This window comes from Centrocercus urophasianus, unplaced genomic scaffold (assembly GCF_019232065.1).
Source record: "Centrocercus urophasianus isolate 14NV4802_14NV808 unplaced genomic scaffold, USGS_Curo_1.0 seq_10, whole genome shotgun sequence".
NCBI classification, from domain to species: Eukaryota; Metazoa; Chordata; class Aves; order Galliformes; family Phasianidae; genus Centrocercus; species Centrocercus urophasianus.
The window spans coordinates 53,886,047-53,911,445 of NW_024884142.1; the positions used below are offsets into that span (position 1 = coordinate 53,886,047).

At 37.4% G+C, this 25,399-nt stretch overlaps 1 protein-coding gene across 5 annotated transcripts in view; it reads right to left on the minus strand.

The window, feature by feature from the left end:
* TIAM2 (TIAM Rac1 associated GEF 2) overlaps window positions 1-25,399 on the minus strand; it is a 169,082-nt gene that overhangs the window by 40,598 nt on the left and 103,085 nt on the right. For 2 of the 5 annotated variants that reach the window (XM_042825794.1, XM_042825784.1), the window contains exons 8-15: window positions 21,072-21,257; window positions 19,753-19,899; window positions 16,689-16,751; window positions 11,936-12,103; window positions 9,289-9,393; window positions 8,751-8,829; window positions 7,741-7,833; window positions 6,458-6,721 (exon numbers count right to left, since the gene is read on the minus strand). In XM_042825794.1, coding sequence (XP_042681728.1) covers window positions 6,458-6,721; window positions 7,741-7,833; window positions 8,751-8,829; window positions 9,289-9,393; window positions 11,936-12,103; window positions 16,689-16,751; window positions 19,753-19,899; window positions 21,072-21,257 — 1,105 coding nt within the window. Of the gene's footprint in view, window positions 1-2,396; window positions 2,475-6,457; window positions 6,722-7,740; window positions 7,834-8,750; window positions 8,830-9,288; window positions 9,394-11,935; window positions 12,104-16,688; window positions 16,752-19,752; window positions 19,900-21,071; window positions 21,258-25,399 lie in introns of those variants that run through there. The other 3 variants (XM_042825801.1, XM_042825807.1, XM_042825816.1) reach the window with 3 other exon arrangements.

Below are 25,399 nucleotides of genomic sequence, written 5' to 3' on the forward strand. Positions count from 1 at the left end.
TATGCTTCTGTAGCAATGCCTGATTACCCCCTGAATTTGAATATGTTTTTATGAAGTTGTTTAGCTTACTAAACTTTCTCCATACAATTATCTGCCAGCCAGACAACAGTGCAGGCTTTCCAGTTTTAATCTTAACACTTTGCACTGGCTTCTCAAATTGTTACCAGAATGCATGCATTTCCCAAGTGCAGATTCCTTGACATCCTCTTAAATAGATTCTTGCTGTTGGACATGCAGGGTGCTGCCAGCAGCTCTCCTGATTGCTGTGCTACTGTTCAGTGGTTATCTGCACCTAGCAGAGCAGGACAACAAATGGAGTTGGCCAAATGCACCACCTTAGATTTTTCTTCTCCATCTCAGCTCCATCTCAGACACAAAACCAGCAAGAAAAAAAAAGAAAGAAAAAAAAGAAAAAAAGAAAAAGAAAAAAAAAAAAAGTAATTTAACAGTTTAGCAAGAATTTGTGGCTGGCTTAGACAGTTTGTTTTTATAATTACCGAATCTATTTTACCTCTATGAAACATACAACAACATCTGCCATTTGATGTATTTTAAATGTGCCAAAGGCATGTGCGTGTCTCAAACTTTATCATTATTAATAAACCTCCTTGCTTACTGTATTATAAGTCTACAGGATTCAAAAGGATGGGTAACATCATAATTCATGTCCATGTATTGCCACAGAGTCAGAGGGTGCAGCTCCACAAGGTTTAACAGAGTTTACACCAGAAAAAAAAACAACTTTGGGCCATTGACTTCATAGGGATTAAGTCATAGCAGCATTTAGCAAAGCAGAACAGAATGCACTATCAGTAGAAAAGCACTACGAAGAGCATTTAAGGCTGTCCCATTTTAGAGCATAAACAGTCTTTTAATTTGCAGCATGTGCATCTAGCAGGAAGCAAACAGGAGTGTTTGTCAAGTGCTAGTAAGAGCTCATTAAACCACCCTTCTTGGGAAACATTCTGTATTACACAACACACAGTAGACAACAAGTGCTCCTGTGAGGAGATGAATATTTCTTTGAATTTACTGCTACACTGTTAATAGTCCCAGGTGTTGTTCAGAGCCACAAATGTTCTTTTCCCAGTGAAAGACCAGAGCACAGCTCCAGCATATTCACATTAATGCTGCAAAAGCAGTCGCTGTGAAAGCCAACTTAACAGTATTCCAAGGCAATTTCAAACATACACCTTATCTCTGAGCTCGCCTTGACACCCAGCCTCAGCATGTCCTCTTGCGCTTGCATAGCTTCCTGCTGAAGTAAATTGGGTAATGAGTGAAAATAGAAACTAGAAATCATAGATCTTCACACTGATAACCAGTCACCCTGCACAGACAACAATACGATTGCTCTGTGACACTGCTTTTCTAGCATATTCACACCATGCAAACCATCAGATATCAGGTATTCAAAAGATCAGGAAAGAGCCAACAACATTCAGGAACCTGGAACACCAGCACACCTTCCTCACAGATGGCCTAGCAAGACTGTGGGAGTCCTCAGGAAGCTAACAAGTAATATTCACCTCCTCAGAGTTCAAAAAAGCTTCCTGTGACAGAATAAAAATAAATTGCATTGATTTCTCACAAGGACGGCTTTGCAGCACCAGGAAGACCATGCCCCACAGCAAGATTAAGAGTATTTAGGCAAACAAAACTTTGCAATTTGCAAAGAACTACATGAATAGGTTATGTCGAACATGTCTTCCGGTGTAGTTTTACTTTTGTTTGCAAAATGTGTTGAATCTTAGCTTATAAGAGGCTTATGAAATGCTCTGAAAACAATAGGGAAGTACTGTGCAAGGCACAAGGAGCTGGTGTTTGCTATTGCAAGCAGCAAGTTAACTTCCCTTTCCTTCTGACTTTCCTTCTTTTCTTAAGGGACATACAGGTCTTCCAACTCCAAAAGGGCTAGAAGAACAGGCAGGAACTTCTCCTTCATTGCATAGCAAGGCTCAGACAGTGACACAAGCACAGACAGAGCCAGCCCCCGCCTTTTCCTTCTCTCTGGGCTCGACAGTACCTGAAAGATGCTGAATGGAGAAAAGTTTTCTGGAGCAGCTGTGGTTTCCAAATTAGCTTTACAGAGGCACTGAAACTATCCCCTGAAACATAGTTGAAATAGGTCAACTGAGGCACTTTGCTTCTGAGTAAGCTTGCAAAGGTTAAAATCAGAAGCGGATTATTTCTTGAAAAACAGAAGAGACGCTTCTCATGTGAGAATTTAAACCACTGATTCTCTTCTTGAAGCAGTTATATTTTGCATAAATGACTGGTAGATATTTCATAGATTAAGAGCTGAAAAAGAGCTTGCCACCTCTAAAAGCAACTCTTCTTGAGCAGCTCTGCCTCCCATGCCTTCCCAGTTCCTACCTGCAGGTCTTGCTGCTTACCTGGCTCTGACCATGGTCAGACCTCTGCACCCACCAGTTCAACTCACTGAGTTTGCAAGGGGGAAAGAAAAGGAGAGGAAAAAAAAGTTTGTCCCAAATTGTCTTCATCGAGGACTCCTACAAGTGCCACTGTCACAGGGGCAGGACCAGTGCTGGGGGCTGGACAAATGGGCCAAGGCAGTGCTGAGAAGGAGGAGGAGCAAAACTTTCACTTTGCAGTCTTCTGTTTTTTAAAAAATAATTACCATCATTTTTTAAATAGTTTCTTTCCCCATTTACTTCTCTGATCCTCCCAGACAAAAACTATTCCTCATGAAAACTTGTTAAAGCATATCCCAACTGCCATCATCCCTCACTTTGCCCACTTTGTATTTCTTCTTTACTTTCTATAAAATCAAAACTATTTACAAATTAGAAGTGATTTCAACAGTGTCAGCTACCCAGAAATGACAGCTTTTTTGGCAAAAGCCCACTTGCTGGAAAAATAAAATAAAGTTGCCCAACTCTGACAGCAACTCACACACTTCGATGGGTTTTCACACCTACTAACGCTTCTGCCTCCTGCTTCAGCACTCTGTAGATGTACTGTGAACACACATGGGACCATCTTGGAAAATACAGTTTTCCATTCTTGCTCCTTCTCTGCTGTTTATTCCTTAAATTTCTATGCCATCTTAAAAAAGAGTTAATTTTTTTCTCTACAGTCATAAGAATTCTACACCAATTCTCTCTCTTTTTTTTTTTCTTACTATACAAACATTTGTTTAATTTCCTTAGCATGAGCTTGAAGCAAGTTTAGCTGCTCTGCTGTTTGTTTTTCCACAGTTATACTGTATTTTTAAAAAATATTTCAGCTCATTGCTTTTCCAGAACGAGTTTATTGCCAGTCAAGTGGCTAAGCAGCAGCAACACAGTGTTGCCATGTGGAAGGTCAAATGACATGACCACAGGCAGCTCCAAAATACTGCCACAAGGCTTTGGCACCCTCTTGGAGGGAATGAATCACTCCCACTGTAAAATTCCCTGGGAATGATTTTTAGGAGTGGAACAGTCAGTGACTGGAGAAAGTCAATCACTTCTCTTCTGTACAGTAAAATCTGCCAAAGTTTGGCACGAGGTATGGTTGAATAACCTCTGTGTAGCAGGGTATGTATGAAAAGGCATTAATCAGGGTTATGCTGAGCAGTTACACAACTGTAAATAAATGTGGACAAACTATTTCCACCTGAGTTACATGAAGGCAGAGATTTAAAGCAAAATCTCTTTTGCTTTTGCCTTGTTGTTGACATCTAGCAGCTGGCAGGGTATTATTGCGTGACTCTCAGAGTGTTGAAAATTTTCATTTTTCAAGCACTTTGTTAATTTTAGCTTATTAATCCTCACAGTATTCTAAGAAAATAAATAGAAATAGTTGATATTTAAAAGCAGGAAGGTGACAGTCCAGAAACATTAAGGCTTTTACTTCTAGGTATGTACCCTGGGACAACATGTGCTTGATTTTTGAAAAAGGAGCCCCACCACTGGTACTGATGGACTTTCAAAGGCACTGTCTTAGATAGCAGGCTCAAAATGAACTAACAAATATCAGAAATTATTTCCAAAACTGCGTTCTTAAGAGTGATTAACTCAATGCTATCAAAGGAAATAGAACAATATTAAATTAAAATAAAAATAAAAAATGAGAACTTGGCCTCCGAATTCCTGCTCAGATTACTAAGAATCCACCTTCTTATCTAAAATCTTACTCAATTCCTGAATAAGGAAAAGGAACATAGAACAGTTAAACCCTTTAAGAGTATCTTAATTCAAAGCAATGCCATTTTCTTCTGTTTTCATTTGAACTTCATCAGATGATCAGACACTAAGCTCTGATACTTGGCAATTCAATAAACATAAAAGTCCTTCTCACAAAGCTTAAGTTTGAACTATTTGTTCACTTTCAGAATAAAATAAACCTCCCTTTGCTGCTTTTAAACAGAAAAGCAAGTATACTGTGTCATTTTATACACTGGTGCTTAGTGTATAATATATACTCCAGTAATTTCTTATTATAATGGGCTATTTGCACAGGTTGAAAATTTATCCCTGAGGAATGATGAATCTAGTAGATGGACACATACATTTATTATACCAAATACTCCAGGTAATGCTGGCTTATGATATCAAGCCAACAAACTGAATGATAGCCATGGTGTAATTACGTAATTAATTAGTTCTATTATAATTTTTGTTTTATTACACTAACTTTTATGCCACCAGTCAATTTAATGGCATTTTAAATTGAACTAAGGCCCCTGAGAGAGATGCTACTTGCAAATCTTGTATTCAGATTACTTTTAATTTCAAAAGATGACCTAATAAAATTGCTTTATAATTAAAATCATTCTGACAACTTCTCCTATGTGATTCTTTTTCTCCTCTTCCATTTTTAATTATGAAAAAAAAATCCAATCACAAAACACTTGCCATCATAATTATATACAAAAAGCAGAGATCCCTTTTTGTACCTCTCCTTTCTATCCCTTACACAACAGTGCACTCTGGCTAACTTTCCTGTAGAATTTTACTAGCATCCCCCAGAGGCACAGTGAGAAAACTGCACCTTTTTCATTCGAGAAACTGTAGTTGAATTTGCTTGTAGAAATTTGTTTGAAAACTAGTCAAGACATAAAAAAGATGGAGAGCAAATCCCTGAATACTTTCTGTTTCAGACAGACTTTTTATATATATTTTAACAGCACAAGAAGCATGTCCCACCAGAGACATGGAAAATCCCCCAGAAGGGTTTCCCAAACAGCATGCTCCTTGTGCACATCTGTCTGCCCCAGCCTGGTGACACGGAGGACTGCAATCTGCAACAGTGAGTATTAATAGAAAGGATGCAAAGGTTTCTCTCCAGTTAACTGCTTACAGCAATCCCAGGGCTGTGGGTCTTTGTCTGTTTGTTGTTGAGGCTTGCTTAATCAGTTGGAAACTGATGGAGTTTTGAGTGTTGTCAATCCCTAGAGCCATTCTGGCTCAGAGACATAGCTATGAAGGCCCCTGGAGGTGACCAGTTTTACCTACAGCCTGTCACACAACTCCTCAGAGTACTTCTGGGTGCTCTTCCCTGCAGACAACCCTATGCCAGAGACAACCAAATGACTGTGCACAAATCCAGGAATGTGTTCACAAAAATAAATAAATAAAAAAATAAATCAGATCTGAGCCAGTTCTCTAGCAGACGGCTCCTGTGTAGGACCCTCTGTCCCAGGAAGGGGAAGGGTAACCATGCCCCTCCATGTAGCACCTATTTCCATCTGGAAAGACAACGCAGCATTGAGCACTAGCACCTTCCTTGAGGTTGGCAAGGTCATAGAATCATCAAGGGGCTGAGTCTTTTGGCATCTTTTTATCAGAGTCTTCTGGCACCTTCACTGTATTCCTCATATGTAAACCCATTATATTCTGCCCCTGACACAGCACCATTAGGATACAACTGAACTTCATTCAATGTTTAGTACAGCACTATCGTATTAATAAGAAATACACCCAGGTATGGTAGCAAAACAGAATCTGTGAAAACTGTTTTCAAAGGCTCTACTCTACACAGCAATTGGCTACAATCAACTGGAACACTCTAGGGATAATATGTTAGGGTTAGGTTAGAGTTGAACAACTAATTTCTGAGGTGTTAATGAGTATGGCATTCAGGGTACCCTTAATGTATACAGTATTTCAGAATTTGTAAAGCATGTTAAACACAGCAATACATCTGCCTCTGAAAATCATCACATCACTTCAATCACTCATGCCTGGGAAATTGATGTACTGGAGATACCCAACATTACAGAGACTTGTGCCCTGTAATGCTGGATGGTATGGCCAAACAGATTGAAACAATGTAGCTTTCCAGAAGACACGATCATATCTCATTCTATTTCTACTTTATAGAAAATAATGAAATAACAGACAATATATGGAGCATAAATGGAAATTCAGTTGTTTGCATTTGGGTTTCTTACTGAGGCACAAGCAGAAACACGACATGAAGTTTTAAAACATTGCTGTCAACTTCTTACCATTTGCTGTATTCTTTCTGAAGTTATCTAGAAACTCTTCCAGAAGCTGTGACTGGTTTGGAGGTGGCAACAAACTTTTTGGATCCCTGGAAATGTCACCATCTGATGACCAGGATGCACACAAGGGTTGCTGACTCCCACAGTGATTCATTCTCAAAGTGAGCGTTACGCTTCTCTCTGAAAACAACAGCTCCATCTGCCTAAGGTCAAGATCAGACACAGGCTCTCCATTTATGCTCAGGATTTCATTGCCTACTCGTAGACCTGGGAGCATGTGAAAGGAGAGGAAAAGGAGAAAAAAGAAGGATGGAATACAAAACAGAAAAGTCACAAACCAAACCTTACAATGTTTCACCTTTTATTTTTATTTTCCATAAGTCTGTTAGAACTGATGGAAGTTTTATGTGTGTCATAAAAATACAACTTAATCTCATGCCTACTTTGATACAAGTTGCTTATTCCTAGAGATGCTAGAGGATTTAGAATGGAAGATGAGTGCAACTTCTGAAAAGATCAGAACAAAGGCACCTCTCATGACTCACATATCCTGAATTCATTACAAAAGATGGCATCAGCATACAGCACAATAATACGTATAACATTATTCCAGTCTGGAAGAACAAGAAACTAGTCACATAGATCAAATCATTCATGCAAAATAACAGTAGATTAAGTTTTTATAAGCTTTTGCATAAATTTAAACAGTAGCAACCGCTGTCTTTCAAGATTTGCAGCAACTAAGTGGTCATTATTCTCAGGTAGCTATTAAGACTTTCTATGTTTTCAGTTTTCTCCTTTCTGTTTTTCAGAGAACCAGAACTAACATGATCCTGCCAAAGAGAAACGCAGTTTCTGAGCACCACAGTAGAGAAGGAGCTTGGAGAAATGTATACAGAAAAATATTACCATGACAGAAGCTACTTTTTACTGCTAGCAACACCGAAAGTTTTGAGTCTTGGAGACTGACTAAGCCCATGAGGTTTCCCAGTGTGAGAAAATCTCTTCTTTCAGCCTGCTCCTTCATGCAAAAACACTTGGTCAGATCAACAAATGCAAAATTTGTTTCCACGGGAGAATTATTCTAATTATACTGGCAGGATAATTCAGTTATTCTGTGTACATTATCCTTCCTACTAGCATATATATTCCATGCTCATCAGGAAAGAAAAGTATGAATAGTAAAAGCCAAGAGCCATTTCACAGATAACAGTACTAAATCTCCTTCATGTTTTGAGGCTGATATGACAATGGAGTGCAATGTTAAATGTCAATATGGTACATACCTTCCTTGTATGCAAGCCCATCAGGGAGAACATCACTTACAAATATGTGTGTGAGATGCTGATTTTCATCAACTTGAGCTGTGACAGCAAAACCTGAAGTAATACAGGGTTGAAATCAAATAAAATCAAATTTCTCTGGAACAACGTTTTTATTTTGTGTATTTAGTGGAATTAACATAATCAGCTAGTTAATAATTCTCATGAGAAAGCATCTACAGATCATAGAAAAGTTATCTTTTTGTTTTTCAGCCATTTTTAGGACAGATAAAATTAACAGGTCTTCTCAACTTCGAGGAAATGTCACGCTGTGCAGCAAAAAGAGAAATACAGTTTGAAAAAAATACGTATATAAGCCCCACAGAATGGTTCAATAACACAGCTTATCATTACAGTATGAGTTCCATAATGTGTCTGTGAGACAGAGAGTTGTTTTAAACAATTCCAGAAACTGAAAACCCAACCTATAAATGGAGCAAACTTAAATCCATACAGATCCAAGTGAGCCCAGGAAAAAAACCAAACATTCATACCCATAAACATGTAGATGAAAAATAGCACAGAGCCACTTTAATAAGATACCTGTGCTAAGTATATATTCATTTTTAGGCATAAATACCTCCTGCAGACAAAAGACTGTCAGAATTTGTTGATACTGTTCCAACCTGTGTCAACACAAAAAAAAAAAAAAAAAAAGAAGGCAGACCTTGACCATGGTCTGGTTGATAGTATTAACCTTGGCAAAGGACATTTTTCTTCTGAAAATTCCAAGCTTGAATAATTTATTGTATACAGAAGAATAGACAATGGGTCTTTCCCAAACAGAGAAATAAGAAATGCATTTGCCAGTGTAAAACAACCAATCTGAGTGCTCATTATAAAGTCAGGAGTCTTTTGCAGACAGATTTTGGCAAAGATGGCTCTAAAAATGGCAGAAAGCTCCTGAAGAGAGAAAGTAGATAATGAGGATAATAAAAAGAAAAATTCCTGAGAGCTGTTTTGGTTAAACTTACCAAAATCAGTTATATTTTCAGTCTTTGTAAGATGAATGTGATAAACATTTAATGGGCAAATTTCTATTTCATCATACACCTGTTGGAAAAAGCAGAAATAGAGGTGATAAAATTATGAAATTGTAAATATTAAAACATGAAGGTACATCATAGGAAAGAAACGCAATACCATTTGCATCAATAAAGAGCCAAACTTTGGTATGTTTACACAGGGAACTGTGTTACACTGCAAGCATCACTGGAATCAGTGGGACTAAATGCAGAGTAAACTAGATATAGACAGTCTGGAGTTGAGACTGACACTATGTCTGTACCAAAATCCCCACTAAAATTTTCAAACAGTTCTTGAAGAGAGTGTTTGTAGTGCCTACCCATCTGAATGTCTGTACAGGCATGAACTATGTGAACAAGGATGGCAGAGCTCAATGCATGAGCAGCTTTAAAGCCTTATTTTAGATCTAAATCACACATTCATAGGTGATAATTCAACTGTAGCTACAGACATCACTGAGCTGTATCTAAGAAGAATCACACTTTCCTGGTCTACTATGTATTCGTATGGTTCAGGAGCACAGTATTCAGTATTTTCATCAACCAGTCTTCTGAGCTGTAGCCCATAGTTCCTTGGCTCCAGTTGTTTCATCTAAGGAAAAGAGAATGGGGTTTGAAATTTATTATTTGTTTCCAGAATACAGAGGTCAAAGCAGCAACGCACACACAAGCATATGCACAATCCTTTAGAAGTCGTGCAAAAGTAATTTTAAACAAGTCATTTTCTAACTATTTCTGTGGTATAAACAAAACTTAGCTGCCTTGCTTCCAAGCTAATGTTGAAGTACGACTTCCATTTTCCCCTAAAATTCACCCAACTCCTTTCATAAGTACTATATCTTGGCTATTAGATTAACTGAACATTGCTATATGTTTCCAGAGGTAATCATAACTGCTCTCTGTACTTTTGAACTTACACTCAGAACCACCTTTTTTTGTAACTACTTGTAATGACTCAGTTCTACTTAGCAACTTTTTCTTCTCATATTGGAAATGTGTATGAAATATGGGCTGTTAGAAAAGGGGATCAGGTGGGAAGCAAATTCCCTAAGGGTTTGCCTTTATTTGATTCTACTTTTATTGCTGGGTTTCACCTATGATCAGAGAGTTTCACCCATTTTTTTTCACCATGTGAGGTCAAAGCCAAAACCTTGTATCAACAGGAAGCCAAAGGGAGATAGGAATATTCCCAGAGAATATTAGCCTGAAAATGCAAAGCCACTGATAGGAGTTTCTCTGAAACCAGGATGCTACTGAGAACACTGCATAAAACATTTCTTTTTAACATATTAATAAAGCAAACATGAGAGGAATGACTAAAACAGAAGGAATGACAACAGCATCCCTTAAGATTATTAACGTCATTTACATATCTCTGCAGCTTATGGAAACAAAATCTACTGAATAACTAGTAATTACTTGACCATTTTATTATGTATAGCAGTTTACGAGTTACAAGTGTCATATATCCTAAATAACTGTATTTAAATGCACATTCTTTTTTCTATATGTGCTACTCAAAACCTCAGATGGAAAACAGATACGAGAAAATTATAAAACCCATAACACATGAATGATGAAAAAAAAGTGCTTTGAATTGTATCTTTATACATATAGCGTTCAAAAATGTTCTGTTTGGAAGAAAGATTCCTTACAATCACCCCAGCAGAATGAAAATATAAGACCCAGGATAGAAGAGCAGAAAGTAGTCAGCTTTAGAGAATGCTTATGAAAAGCTTTGCACATGGAAGAGGAAGAAAAAAATAAAAGGGAAAGAAGTTTTAGAAAAAAATCAAATAATTTAGAACTAAATTTTCATCTGATACAGACATTGAAAAATTAAAAGCCAGCTTTTTCCAAATATCTTGGAATGATGGATTAAGAGAGGTAAGGAATTTCATTTTCAATTTAATTTTATGTTTACAAATTTTATTTTCATCATTCAGATGTATTTCTTACACGTTATCTTAAAAATGTCCAAATATTTCAGCTATACTGTGCCATCTGCTGGTGAAATACCATCTCTTAAAATTCCTTCAGCCTGAGCTATACAATGTATTTCTGAGAAGTAAATTAGGCCATAAACTGTTTCTCCAGGATTCAGTACACACCAGCAAAAGCAATGAGGAGATAATATCTCCCCAGTAATGCACTGTAGACAATACTGTGTCTTGTCTAAAAGAGCGTGCTCATTTTAATTTAAAATATGTAGTCCATCCCAGATTTTCAGAAACTTGTATGATTTCATAATTTCTTTCTTTCTATATTCAGTTTACAAAATTATCACACGGTAAGAGTCACTAAAGTGGAGCCTTTACTTCATTAAAAGCCCCAACTTCCAGCCAGCTGAATGAGCTTACCTGAGATTTCACACTAATGAATGCCAAAAACTGCAGCTGGAAAACTTTTTTTTTTTTCCCCCATTTTAACTCCTTACTTGTGAATTAAATAAAATATATTTACCACTTGTTAGAAAACAGGAAAACATGATTTGAGTATAAAATGTTATCTCTTTCAAAGACCTTGTTTGCATAATTTGATTTGAATAATGAAATCAGAGCTAAACTCAACTACTGGCACAAATAAAGACAGAGGAGCTAGGTAAGTTGTGATTCAATTTTCTGTCCCAAGACATACTGCAATCTCTCAGATTTATGGCACTAACTGTCAGAACAGAATGCACTCTTGGAAATTCTCAGGTAGGATTAATATCTAGTTAAAAGCAAAAATATCTAGTTAAAAGCCCTTTAAGAAACATACATATCCGATAAGCATTTGTCATAGCAGTCTGAAATGTCTTATCCTCATCTGTTAAGTCAACTAGTCCTCATTACTTCTCTGTGACTAATCTGTGCAGAACAGCTCAGCTTGCTGCAACGACAACTTGAAGTGGACACATGGGGAGATCTCTCGGAGCCTGATTACCTGGCAAATTGTCATCACTTATTAAGGACTCAGTGTTCTCTGTCTTGATCAATGCTTCTAGAAAAGTTTTCCACAGCCTTGCTACTTTGGCTACAACACATAAATGCTGCTACTGAAAGAAACACTGCAACCACTCAAAATGTTGATACAGAGACAGGGGTGTCCTCAAATACATTATGTTCCTTCTGAAGCATATAACAAATGAATACCTTGCATGCCAGAGACAGAACATCTTCCACCCTGTGTTCTGGTTTCAGAGTTAAAGCTACTCCTTGACCGTCACAGAAGTGAACATACGTTTGTGTTTCCCAAGCATTCTCCTTCTGGATGCTGTCCGGTACTGAGCAGTAGACATTTGAAAATTCATCAACTTGCTGCTGGAAGCCAGGGCAAAAATCATATGTGAATGTTGCAAAAATAATACTAAAAAATGTACATTTACATTGGCAGCTTCCAGTGCATATACACCACCATATCTTTAGACATTGTACTGTGTATACTCCCATGGCAAATAAGGGGCAAAGTTCTGTTACCGATTCTCATTTAATGTCTATAACTTGATTTTCTTGATAATGGAATGTACTGCCACTGAATTCCCATTATGGGCTTTTATGCTTTTTTCTCTTATTATTTGTTGATTTAACTATAACTGAAAATATGTAAATACCTGACATTGTAGGAAACATTTCTTAAAAGGAGCTGACTACAACAATTTTACTTAATTAACAGATTTAATTTACTTAATTAACAGATCTGAACAAAACATAATTTCTGTAATTTTGACAGGAAAAAAAAAGATGACAATATACTAAACTTCCAGCAGAGAGCACTATGGAGCAAGGCTTGCCATAACATATTAAAGAACTAAAGCAGAAATCAAGTACTACCCTATCTACTGCTTGAAATCACATTAATTCATAGCTAGCAGAGTATTTGCTTGTTTATCAATCTCGTTCATATTCACAACCACTCCAAACCCACTCAGCTTGATCCAATACAACATCCACCCTAACTAAAATCCCTGTCATTTTCTCACCCTTCATTTTGACAATGTTCTGCACTGCACTTCAGGCTAGACATTTGAAAGGAAACCTCACAAGGAAAAGAGAAACACTGAGAGCACTTCTAAACCTGAAATTTCACTTCTCTATTTGGGTCTGCCTATTCAGCACATCGCTTCACTGCCCTCATCAAGGCATTTCTTTTACAAAGAGGTGCTCCCTGAATTCCTCCTTACAGCCAAAGGAAAGTGACAGTAACCCAGGAAAGCAGCATAAATGTGATCCAACGTAAATCTTAAGATATTCTGAGCTATCTTACAGTGCCTAAATTCTGACTGCTTTTTCTTCATTAGTTTGTTTTCAGTCCCTGTTGGTTTGCGTTGGGGTGTTTTTGCCACCTATAAAAAGCTTCTTGATTATGCAATTTTTCCTCCTGACTCTGCAGGGACACAAGCCCAGTGGTCTACTGCAATTAAAAGATGCAGTAAAATCACTGCACAGGGACTGCTTCCCTTGCTTCAGGCATCAAAGTTATTGACAACAATATATCAACAGCAACAAAGAGACCATATTGTTTTGTTTTTCTAAATAACAACTGTGACTGTAAAAAAGATGTAATAAACAGTCCTATTCATGTAATTATTAAACAGTGCAGAAATTTAGGCTGCAGATGAACCACAATAACAATTTTTATGCTACAGTAGTGCTGGTTTTGGCAGAATTATTTTAATGAATCAAGAGCATTCAAGAATCTTATACTGATTGCTCAACTGTCCTTTATAACTTGTTGAAAATGAAATATTGACCAGTATAGGTCCATGGAAATCCTACTAAAATAGAACTATTATACATCACAGCAGTTCTGTTATGCCACTGCAATTAATGGAACAATGAAATCTACAGCGGTGGGGTTTCACTTCAAGTGGCTGCAGCTCCAGACTGCTTGTAAAACTGCTGTATTGAAAAAGATAATTCCAGTGGATCTGTGGTCCTCTGAGAAACCAGTCAATCGGGTGCCTGGGAGCAAATGATGGTCTTCCACAGCATATATAGCAGGAAGGAGAAAGGGCAAGGCAAGTATGCTGCAAGAGATGGAAATGGTCAGACTGAATTCTGCAGCAGCTTTCTTTGAGCTACAATAACTTAGTTAGATGCTCCCACCAATTCAGAGATTTGTAATTACCAAAATGGTTTATTGTCCTGCAATAATAGCTCTTTGTATCTGTTCAACAAAAATGAATCTCATTTTTGCAACAGATTAAAAGAAAAAAAAAATCAAAACAAGAGAGGATGAAGGTGATGAGAAATAGATTTAAGTAAGGCCACCTTCTTCTGGTAACATTTATGGCAAGAAAAAGTTCTTCCTCCAATGTAAGATGTTTCCCCTTTCTTTCCATGTACACTAGTGCTCAAATACATACCACAAGATAAACTTGTCTCTATTATTAAACAAAAATATGTTCCTTAACTGCAGTCAATATACTGTTGCTTCATCCACATTTTCCATCTCAGAAAATCTGACATGAAGAAATTTTTTTCCTGTTATGCCCACTAATGTGACTAATACTACAATAGTTCATTCATTCATTGCCACATAAATTTAAAACAACCCATCCAATTTTCCAGAAATATATGCCAGGACTTGCAGACTGTCACACACTGTGGACATAGGTTTGCTGCAGGACCAATAGATTACTTCATAATTTCCTCCACTGCTTGTCTCCATTTTTATCATCTCTTTCAGGGAAAATATAGCCTTCCAGGCAGAGTTTGCTGTTTGCAATTTACTGCATTCCTTGGGTAGTATTTAATAAAAGTTTTTATCCTGTTTTGTTTTTTATTGAAATTAGCCTATGAAAATGGGCTAAAGCCAAAGTAACGGTTTTCAGAGCTATGATGAATCATTTCTGAGTTGTCGTGTGATTCATGAAAATGTCAGGATCTTAAAAATGCCCACACTTTATTTAATTCCCATTAAAAAAAGTTTTTGAAGTACAGTTCAGATGGTAATGTTTTTCTAGAAATAAAGTTGAGATCCAGAGCTCCACTTCAACACCTAAGTTGGAGTATTTTTTGAGCCCTGAAACAGCCCCATTTGACTTTGTAATTGGCCTGTCCAAAACCTGCAGTAAGGTTGACTGTATGCTAGTTGCTTTTGCCCAGATAGAGCAGAGACAGACCTTGAGCCTTTCCTGATTCAGCACCATGGGAATTGAATGTCATTCTTCCTGCCTTGTGCCACCTCCAAGACCAGTCTGTCTCTCCTCAGAGGGGTTCAAGAGGAGCAAGAGATGCCAGGGGACACAAAATCCACAGCAGACTTGGCTGCATGAGGTGATGCTGTTGATCTCTCAAGTCTCAATGGGGCCAGAGGCAAAAATGAGAGACCAACACAACATTTCTTTGGAAAGAATCTTCAGGAGTTGCACCCAAGAGATTTTGTTTGCCTCATACCAGTTTTAGGAGAGACCAAATCTCCCCAAGATTTAAGAGGACTTGACTTTTTTTTGCTATTTCTGAGGTGTGAAACTGAGGCAACTTGACACCACAATCAGTGGTACGTTTTGGAGGAATTTGTGAGCTTTCTCTACAAGAGATCATCTCCCCCAGAAATCTCACATAATTTATTTGGAAAAGAGAGGGGTGACTTAGCATAAATATTTTCTCACTCCAGAAAATAACAGGCAAGAGGTCAAGGAACAAAGGGAATTCAGTTGTTTCAGTACATTGCTTCAAAAGACACACAAAAAGTGTTCAAGAGGCAAAAAGCAACAGTACAGGATTAGTTGCTGTCAGTTGGAGATACCTCTCAGTGACATACCTTATTCATAATTACACATTTCTTAATTACCTAGCCATCACATGAATACCTTTGATGGGAAAAGAAACCACATAGCACGTAATAATACCCCAAAAATCCAACAATAGGAAAATGTATGAAAGATTTTGAACTTTGTCCAAATCTTTGCCATGAAATCCATTATAACTGTTCACTATAGTTAAACATTTTCAAAATCAGGATTTTATTCTAAAAAGCAGATTTTGACTTTTTGTCTATGATCTGGTACACTTACACAGATGAAAAGAAATAGCAATATAACATGCTTTATTTCTTTTCTTCAAAGTCTTCTCCTTAGTCTTAAACTATATTAAAAAAAATATAACTGTTTCAGGAACAAAAGAAGAATAGGGATAGAAAGTAGACGGGAAGACCAATCCCTTTTTTCATCTGGCACATATTGCAATTCTATACACAAAACAAAGTCCAAAAACTCTATGCCTAATATCTAATTCTTTACTTGGTGCTTATCTGTTTAAGCCTATGGAGGGAAGAAAAATCTGTCTGTATAAGCTCCACGGTAGTTAGACAACACAAAGTGCTCCTACATGTCCATGGTTATGGACTTGAGAGTCTACTGCTCTGCTTCCAGCCAGTGGATTGTAATGCTATCCCCAGAGAGGCTGCAGGAACCAAAAGGGATTGCGACCAATGTCCTGACCCATGTACATTAACTCACTTCTCTGCCCACAGGACTTAAGTTAAATTTCATTTGCCTTAACACTCAAATCATACAGGTTCTGTTGAATTAGACAAAGGGGAAAAATAAAGCTTAGAATTGGCCACAGTACAAAGGCAAAACTTTCAAACAAACTCAGTTCAAAATCTGTTTCTTAGACCTTACAGACAGTGTATACCAGTAAGGACAAGTGCTGTATAGAATTTTCTAGGTTTTTTTTGTTTGTTTGTTTGTTTGTTTTATTATTATCATTACTTGTTAAAGGCTACCATGCATATTGAGAAATTGAAAGTGAGCAGAATTTTAATTCTGCCATCTAAAACTGACTTTTACAAACTTTGGTGGGGTTTCAGAACCAGCCTCATAACATGCTTATATATTCAGGAAATATATTTGAGAATTTAAAAATAAGATGGTGCAGAACAGAGACAGGCTTCTCTTACCTCAGCAGAGTTGGCTGAATTCTGGACACCGGCAAATCCATGTCCTCCAGCAGAGTCAAAAATCTATTAATAATACAGATAAATAAATAGGCTAAACAAATTAAAAATTAATTGCTTATGTGTGTTAGGCAAATTCTTTGAATAACTGAAGAAACAAAAACGAGATGAATATATCTAATTCCCAAACCAGGGATTGTTTTGCACTTTTGATTGTTTTATTTTGATGGGAGGTAGTATTGAAGAAATAGGAATTCTCCCTCCATAAGGAAAATTTAAGTCCGTTTTCTCCTTCAGAGTATGTATACACTTACATTGAAACATGTATAAAAGCATCCACATACTTGGTTTTTTCTACCCACTATTTAGCAGTAACTTTAAAGTCAATGACTATCCAATCATGCACTCTTCTCCAAGTTACAGTTTCAGTATTTGCTACATCATTAGGTACAATTAGCAATAAATCTCATCATGATTTAAAGGAAAAATTTCAAATTAATGTTTCAGTTTTGGAAAATTTCATCCCCTACAATTTTTTAGCTCATCTACCTGAACAGTGAGCCTGGCACCGTTGATAGCAATATAATTTTAGCTAGAACAGCATACATGGTTCCCACCAGCACTAGCAAGAAATGGAAACAGCTGACTATTGCCCTACTTCGGAACTGATGAAAGCAGAAACTGCAACCTACATTTCCCATATGCATAGAAAGTAGTTAGTTTCTACAGAGAGGCTAGGAAGTAATAGTTAATAGTATCTCACAAAGATGCTAGGACTATTCATGCAGTTAAATAAAAAATGAATAGCTAAGGATACAATCAGATATTTTGATGATAAGAGTTGCATAAACGTAAGGATAGATCTGTACAGTTCACATAAGAGCTTGAGATTTGCAGGTACTAACATTACTGTCCTGAAGTGCAAATATAAATTGCTCTTTTAGTCTCCCTCTGAAATCAGCAAATCAGTACGATGTCATCTGACTCACATCTGACCTTTCTTTTTTTTCTTCTGTTCTTGGAAAAACCTTTCGGATAATCCAAGACAATAACAAACTCTTTTCTGAAATTTCACATGAAATACAGCTTCTGACAATGTGTAAAACAGGCACTACTTTTGAACTTCCTCTTTCTTGTCTTATCCGCAGATGTAGTCAAAGCATTTTATTGTTTATGATTTCTCAAAATAGTTTATCGTTTAGACTGAAGAAAAGCAGATAAGCATTTAAGAAACTGAGGATAATGTGAGCCTAGACGTCCCCCATCTGCTACAGTTCAGTTTTATTAACTGGTTTCTAAAAGACTGAGTCACTTCACTAATGTTTACGAAAGCCTCCTGGAATAGAAACTCAGCACCCTATATTTTGAATTATTATTAACAACATAAAAATAAGAAAAAATTTAAAACTTCTCTGCTGCAACAATGTTCAAGAACATATCATCTAATTTTGAGGCTACAGTACTACAGATGAAACCATACTAGCTCTAGTCAAATGAACTTTAATTAAATCCATGAGTGCAAGAAATTTTTAACCTATTTTTTGGAACAGATGTCGGAGCACAATTAAGAGAGAACCAACCCTGACTTTCCTGCTTAACCCAGTTTCCCAGAGGGTTGAAAAGTTGACAAGAAAGGCAGCCCCAGGCCCATTCTGATTTACAATTACGTGCGTATACACTAGTCTGAGCAATGACATGGCTCCCTTTTCAGACACTTTCCAGGTTCAAGGGTCAGTTTTTAATTCATGCTTTTAAAAATTCTTCACTTTTATGGGTATGAGTCATAGTGCAGTGTTATTAAATATGCAACACTCAAGATTTACATTTCCTTAATTTTATTGTAGGTTGTTTAATAAAAAAAAAAAATCAAATAAATACAAGAATCTGAGTTCTTGGATGAAAATGAACACTTTTTAGGGCCAGCTGGTTGCAAGTTTTGGAGCAAAAAGGGTGAGGACGCACTGGGGACACCTCTGCCTGTGCTCAGGAAAGAGTTGGGAGGGCAGCAGGAGCCTCTCTGCCTTGTTGTGGAAATGAGATTCCCTGTCCCTGAGCTCAGCAGAATCCCCTTCCCAGACTATAAAGCATACAGGAGGATGTATCAAGCAGTTAAGGCAGTGAGAGGTATCAGCTCAGCTGGAAATGAAGCTAATAGGCACAGCAACCCTTCCCTCAGGCCTGTTATTAATAAAGAAATAGAGATGTAGAACTCACAGACCAGCCTCACCCGTCACAGAGAACACTGAAAAATATATGAAAAGGACCACCTAGAGAAAATCTCTCAACCAGTTCCCTCTTTCAAAAGACAGATCTGAGCTTTTATTCTTATTAAGTGTCACCATGTAACACATCTCAACTGATATGCAAAAAATGCCTAACAGTCATTCAAAGAAGCTTCATCCCAATGCAACACGCAGATAAATGTTTACCTATTAAAAATATAAATAACCAGACCAGAAAATCCTGATGTGTTATTTTGCAGTGCTAAATTATCTGTTTCATCAGCTCTGGGACTACAACAATACAAATATGGATGGGTTTGCTTTGTATACCTCCTGTGAGAGGCAATGCCAAAGGCCACTTTCTTTGGATCAGTTGCTCCATTTTTTTCCGTGAAGATTCACCAGTGTTGTTCTGTATTAAATTGCAATAGTACTTCAGAGTCCCAGATACATGTCAGCACAACACTGAATTAAGGATTTGCATGTAGGCTTTCTCCAAAGAAATCCTACTTCGGAACAATTTGCAAGATGCCCATAAGATGAGTTTTCTTACAAATTCAAAAGAGATTGCCTTGTACTGCAGATATCCTAATCCACAGGGTCAAAATCTCTCATTCATCAACCTTATTTAACACAAAGAAATCCAAAATCAGACATATATCAATGCCTCTTCACAAGTGATGCTCTCACTACAAATCTATAATATCTACTGAAATTGTAAAGGCAAGTCTGATGGACAGATGTCTCCTTCCCCATGCACCAACAGCATTAGGCAGGATAAGCCCCAGCAGAAACAAGCCCTTCTCTGCTGCCAGTATCCTAAATCCTCAGCAAATAAGATTTACCTGTGTTATGGAAGGTCGCTTTTCTTTTCCTTTTCTTGCTAGTGTGTCCAGTCCTTTCAGTGAAGAAAACAAACCCTTCTTGTTTCTGACTCTTTGAGACAGAGACAGGGTACGCTTCCTGAGAGCAGCTTCATCCCTGGAGCAGATCTATTTAAACACAGACAGGACTTCTTTACAGCACTTTCATAAGAGCAAAATACTGATAGTTACTACAACCTGAGACAACAAATGAAAGTTTCTTTAGCTTATCGCAGTGCAATATGCCATGGTGCTTCTTTTGGTATTCAAATGGTGTGACAGCATAATTTTTTTCATAAGGCAAAATTGGAAGATCATAGGAAGGAATTGGAAAATGTTGTTCTGTACAATGGAAGTAGTTAATGAAAAGAGTCTGAAAAAGAATGATAATCTATTATCCAGATATAAAATCGCTAGAGGAAGAAAGACAAAGTTGGCAAACATAGGAGATAAAAGTGCTATACTCTCATGTTCTTGACAAGCAACGAAATAAAATACACAGATAAAAACAGTGGCTGAGAGAAACAGATTCTCTGTTGGGTCTTTCAAGGCTACTATTCAGTCTGGCTTCTTACGCAGAAAACACGCTCTATTTCTTGCTGTACAGATCAGCTTCACAGACCAGTAAGGTTAAAAAGAAATGTGCCTGCTATTGTCATAGTTTACTTGAAGCCAAGAAGGTGACAACAGCTTACAACAGCAGAGGAGCTTCCTCATTCTTCTTTGGAAACATAAGCCATCATTTCTAGAAGTGACTTGCAAATTTGGATTGCCTCAGGTTTCTGTCAACTCTAAAAATATTTTCCCTTCAGGAGGCTACATTTTCTAAAAAAATGAAAAAACTGGGGGATCTTCTGGGATCTCCACAAAAGATTAGCTCAACCTAAAGGTACCAGAATCACTTGTTAAAAGTAACAACCAGGGGTTTATGTCATATACACTTAAAACTTCAAACTCAAAGGGTCAAAATTGCAGTGACTGAATTTCAACACTATTGCTTGTTTATATTTATGTCTAGTTTTACTTCTTTAGATATGTGTCAAAAGTGGCCAATTCCAAAGTCCTCAGAGACCAAAAAAAAAATCATGGTTATATATTGTCACGGGTTCAAAGTCTTTCTCTTTGAAAGAACATTTGTTGCAGCCACGGAAGAGGCAGAAACAAGGAAACAAGGCCCAATGCAGCAATGAACAATGCATGGAGGTTCAACCATTACTTATCCTAGCACAGTTCCACGTGTAAATACAGTAATAATGACGGCTTTTGTGTGACACACCCATGAAAAGTACATCTGTACTTACCAGTGCATGGAAAGATGACACTGAGAAAATGCCGAGCCTTCCCAGTGCCAATTTTGAAGGACGACTGGCAGCAGCCAAAAGGCTCTTTGGGTTCGGAAGCTCCCCACCTTGCAAACTGGCCAGGTAACATCGCATTCGGAAAAGGTCCATGTTAAATTTTTCCAGGTTCTGTTCCCATTGCTGGATCTGTTTAGATATAAAAAGGGACAATTAAAAGGGGAAAAAATGTCTTTGTGGGCTGGACTGAAAATCTGAGCTCTTCCACAAACCCACAGTAAATTACTTTCATCTGGTGCTATATGGATTAGATTAGTTATTCCCTGCCAAAACACATTCAGTCATATTGTGTTACATCAACCCAAAAGATGACTTGAAATAAAACAAAGCTGGTGGTCTCAAATGCATACTGACAAGATGAACATACCATGAACTTCGGGTAGTTTGATAGCCACAAAAGCAGTTACATAAAAACATAACCTTGTGGTTCATGAAGCCTTTTTTTTTTTTTTTTTTTTTTTTTTTCCTCTCCTTTTTTCTTCTTGGAGATTAGTTTTGTTTCCTTCATTTTATGAGTTTAGATTGTATAGCTGCCTGGCTGAAAGTGAGACTACATAGCTACACAAATTCACTACACTAAGTGAAGTAGTGGCACTGATAGGTTCTGCTCATGCTTCCTACAGCCTCTCTATCTGTACACAGGAGACAAAACTGGCAATGGAAGCATGCATAGTTCCTTGTTTGACTAATAGTTTAAGACATGCCTGCGCTCAGTGATAATCCAAAAATAAGTTTTATATACTCTGTACAAATTACTGGACCACATGTAAGAATGTATACATACCCTGATAAAATTTTAAAACATATTTAACGTAGATAGATGCAGATGCATCAGATAACTAAATCTAATTTTAATATAAAATTAGGAAAGTGAAAAGACTCAAATATATACTAGATGAGTAAAATCCAGAATCAAGACTCACATGACAGAAGCATTTTGCATACATGCACACTCATCTACACAAACACAGATACTTAAATACTACACTGAAGCCAGAATTTGCTTTTAATTTTTTCTGTTTACACATTGGTAGTTGCAGCTTAAATCTCCCCCACGGCGTTTAAGATACATTAATATGAGTAAATGGTACAAATAAGAAGGCAGCTGTGTTTAATATAATAGACACATTCACACATGAGAAGACAGACAAGATGTCTACATTAGGTTAATGTACAATAACTTCATGTACATCAATTGAAGGTTGTTAAAATCTCCTGACAATGCTTTTCTTCAAATGTCAGTTCAGATCACTGTAAGCTTGTTGTTAAACAGGCGGTTTAGGGTTGTGGAAAAAGTTTATCACATTTTTCTCTTACATATATATTGCCTTCATACATTTTGCTGACATGCCTTGACTGCTTCTGAGTGTAAAGAAAAATATCACCTTAAATTTAAATTAATCAGTATTGGAACAAGCAGTTTTGCAACTTAGAAAACAAGCTGATAAACACCATAAAAATATCAGGTGAACTGTATGACTGATAGCTTCCTCTAGAAGGAATATCAGTTCAATTTTCTTATAATGTTGCCAAGTACCACAAAATCACAACAACTGATAGAGACATTACCTATTCTGGCTTTCCGACACATTACAGAATCACAGAATCATAGGGTTGGATTCACTCACAGACTGTGGCATCAGCTGATATATATAAATATCTCTATATATGTATATATATATTTTTAACATATATATACACACACATATATATAAAATAGCATATAGTTGTGGAAGCATTAGGCACTGAGGGTAAAGAAAGGAAAGGGAAGGAAGTAACAAACTCAGAATAGTCCAGAGAAAATGGACTGAAATATATATGTAGATCACTCTGAAAATCACACTTCCTGTTTATTTCCATGGAAACTACAATAGATACAAAGAGCACAATAACACTATTTGATAGAACACATACAAAACAGTATTTTTCAGCAGTCATCTCCATTAGATGAGCATTTTCACCAATGATGACCAAAAGCCTGCATGTCATGCTCATGAAAATCTGCAAGGCCATTCCAAATGTGGCTTGTCTTCCACATCACCACTGCTGAAACACACCACCCACCACCTCATTGTGCTCAATCTCCTTCAGCGTTTGGCAATCCCTGACAAATGTCAGCGAGTACAATGTTTTCTACGTGGAGGAATTCAGTGACATACCTTTTCTTCATCCACAGTTCCCATGTCAGACATTATTTTGTCAGACTCTCCCTTTTCACTGCACAGCATCAAAATATAATGGAATATTGGTGGGAAGGTTCAGTCTCTACTACCATTCCACCAACATCTGCCTCTGATGTCATGGACCACAGAATAAAATAGGAGGCATTAATTTCAGTGTAGCCCTCATATATAATGAAAACACCTCCTCCAATCTCATGCTACGCATTCAAAATATGCATCCTTTGTGTCCCATAAAGAAAAATCATTTTTTCTTGGATTTTTTTTTTAACATTGTCCTTTATTTTGCACTCTTTTCTTCTCTCAGATACTCTTCATTCAGTATTTTACTGCATGCCTGCATCTTACACATGGGATGACACCAGAAAGAGCCTTTGTGACCAGCTCTTCCTCCACGTCAATGTCTAATTAGAATGAGAACACGGTTGCCAGCTTTTCACAAAGCCAAAACCTACAAGTTCAAGCAAAGTCTTTCCCTCTTGAATGAAATCTCCATGAGTACAGAGTCAACACCTCAAAAGAATAGAGCAAGGCTTGTTCTTGGTGCTGCTGGACTGGAGCATCCTGTTCCCACTGAACACAGGCGTTGTGTTTCTGAGGCTTTCTTCAGAATCCTCATTACTCATTTCAAGTGAGTTGTATTTTAAAATAATCTAAGAAGGGGAGTAAGGTACAACACAAGGATGTTCTGAAGAAATAATTAAATTAAAGTGTTTATCAGTCATTCAGGATGCTAGCTAATCAGCTCCAAAAGCATCGGTAATCATGATGTTACATTTAATGGCATTAGCAAAAGCTGTAGGCAGGGAATTTCTGAGATTGTCTTGTAGTCTTATCAAAACCAGGGATGTCTGGAAACAATTGGAGACCATGAACCAATACCAGCTGCTATTTGTCTAAGGCTTTTAAACTATGATAATTCTTCCGAAAGATTTATATTCTTGAGGGCTAGATGGAGGAAGCTCACAAATAAAAAAAGCAGCAACTTCAAAGCTCAGTACGACCTGGTCTATGAAGTTAATTTACAGCCTGCAGACTAGATGCTACAATCTTCATTCTGCTTTTGTGTGAGGCAAATCACTGGCCCATGCGAGAGGACTGCCCAAAGACAGCTCAAGGACTTAGGTTCATCCTGTACAGACAATACAGCCCTTTTGAAATCTGTTCTAAAGCAAACGGGAAAAAGCACATGCAGCAGACAGCAGTGAGAGTGGGAATGGGTAACAAAGGCTAATAGCAGCAAGAAGAGAGTCCACAAAGAGATAAGAGAGACCGCCTGAAGGAAGGCACGCCAAAACAAACAAGCATATACGAAATCACACCCTGTGTGACCCACTCAGTTATTGCTGCTTGTCTGCACTGCAGGCTTGAACATCAAGGGCATCCAAAACACTTATCTCTCTCTCCTAGTTTCAATCACAATTTAAACACCTCTTAGTGAATTTCTAGGAGAACCATTAAAGGAGAGGCAGAAGGCAGGCTGTTATTCTCAATACAAGCAAATGTGAGGCAAGGATATCTGGGTTTTGTGGCAGCATGAGAGAGAATGGGAGAAAGACAAGGAGAGACCACCCAAAATAAATAAATAAATAAATAAATAAATGTATTCAGACTAATTGGATCCCTGTAAAGTAGAGAGAAGAAGGAAAATGTAGCAGACAATTAGAATGGAGCAGAATGCAGGAAGCGCAAAGAGCTAGGACCATAAATTATTTAGTTTGGGTCACCGGGGCAAATTAAGGCCAGGAAGCCTGACTTAGGGACAAGACTAGTTATGTTGGGAGTTCTAAGTGAAAAGGCTACTTTTGGTAACAGACACATACATCAGGAATGAGATCTTAACAGTTAACACACAATGTGGTACTTCTAGCAGCAGTTTAGCAGTAATGATCTTTTTTCAGAACATAAACATTTTCTTCCAAGTTAGTGAAAAATCTATTAAGACACTAAGAGACAGTTGTAAATTCATTGCATTGTAAATTATGCAAACAGATAAGTTGAAGGAAGGTGCTACAAAGTGAATCTCTACATGTTCAGTATCACTGCTAGGTTGGTTCTCGGTAAACTATGAACTGGGAGCTTGGGAAAGCC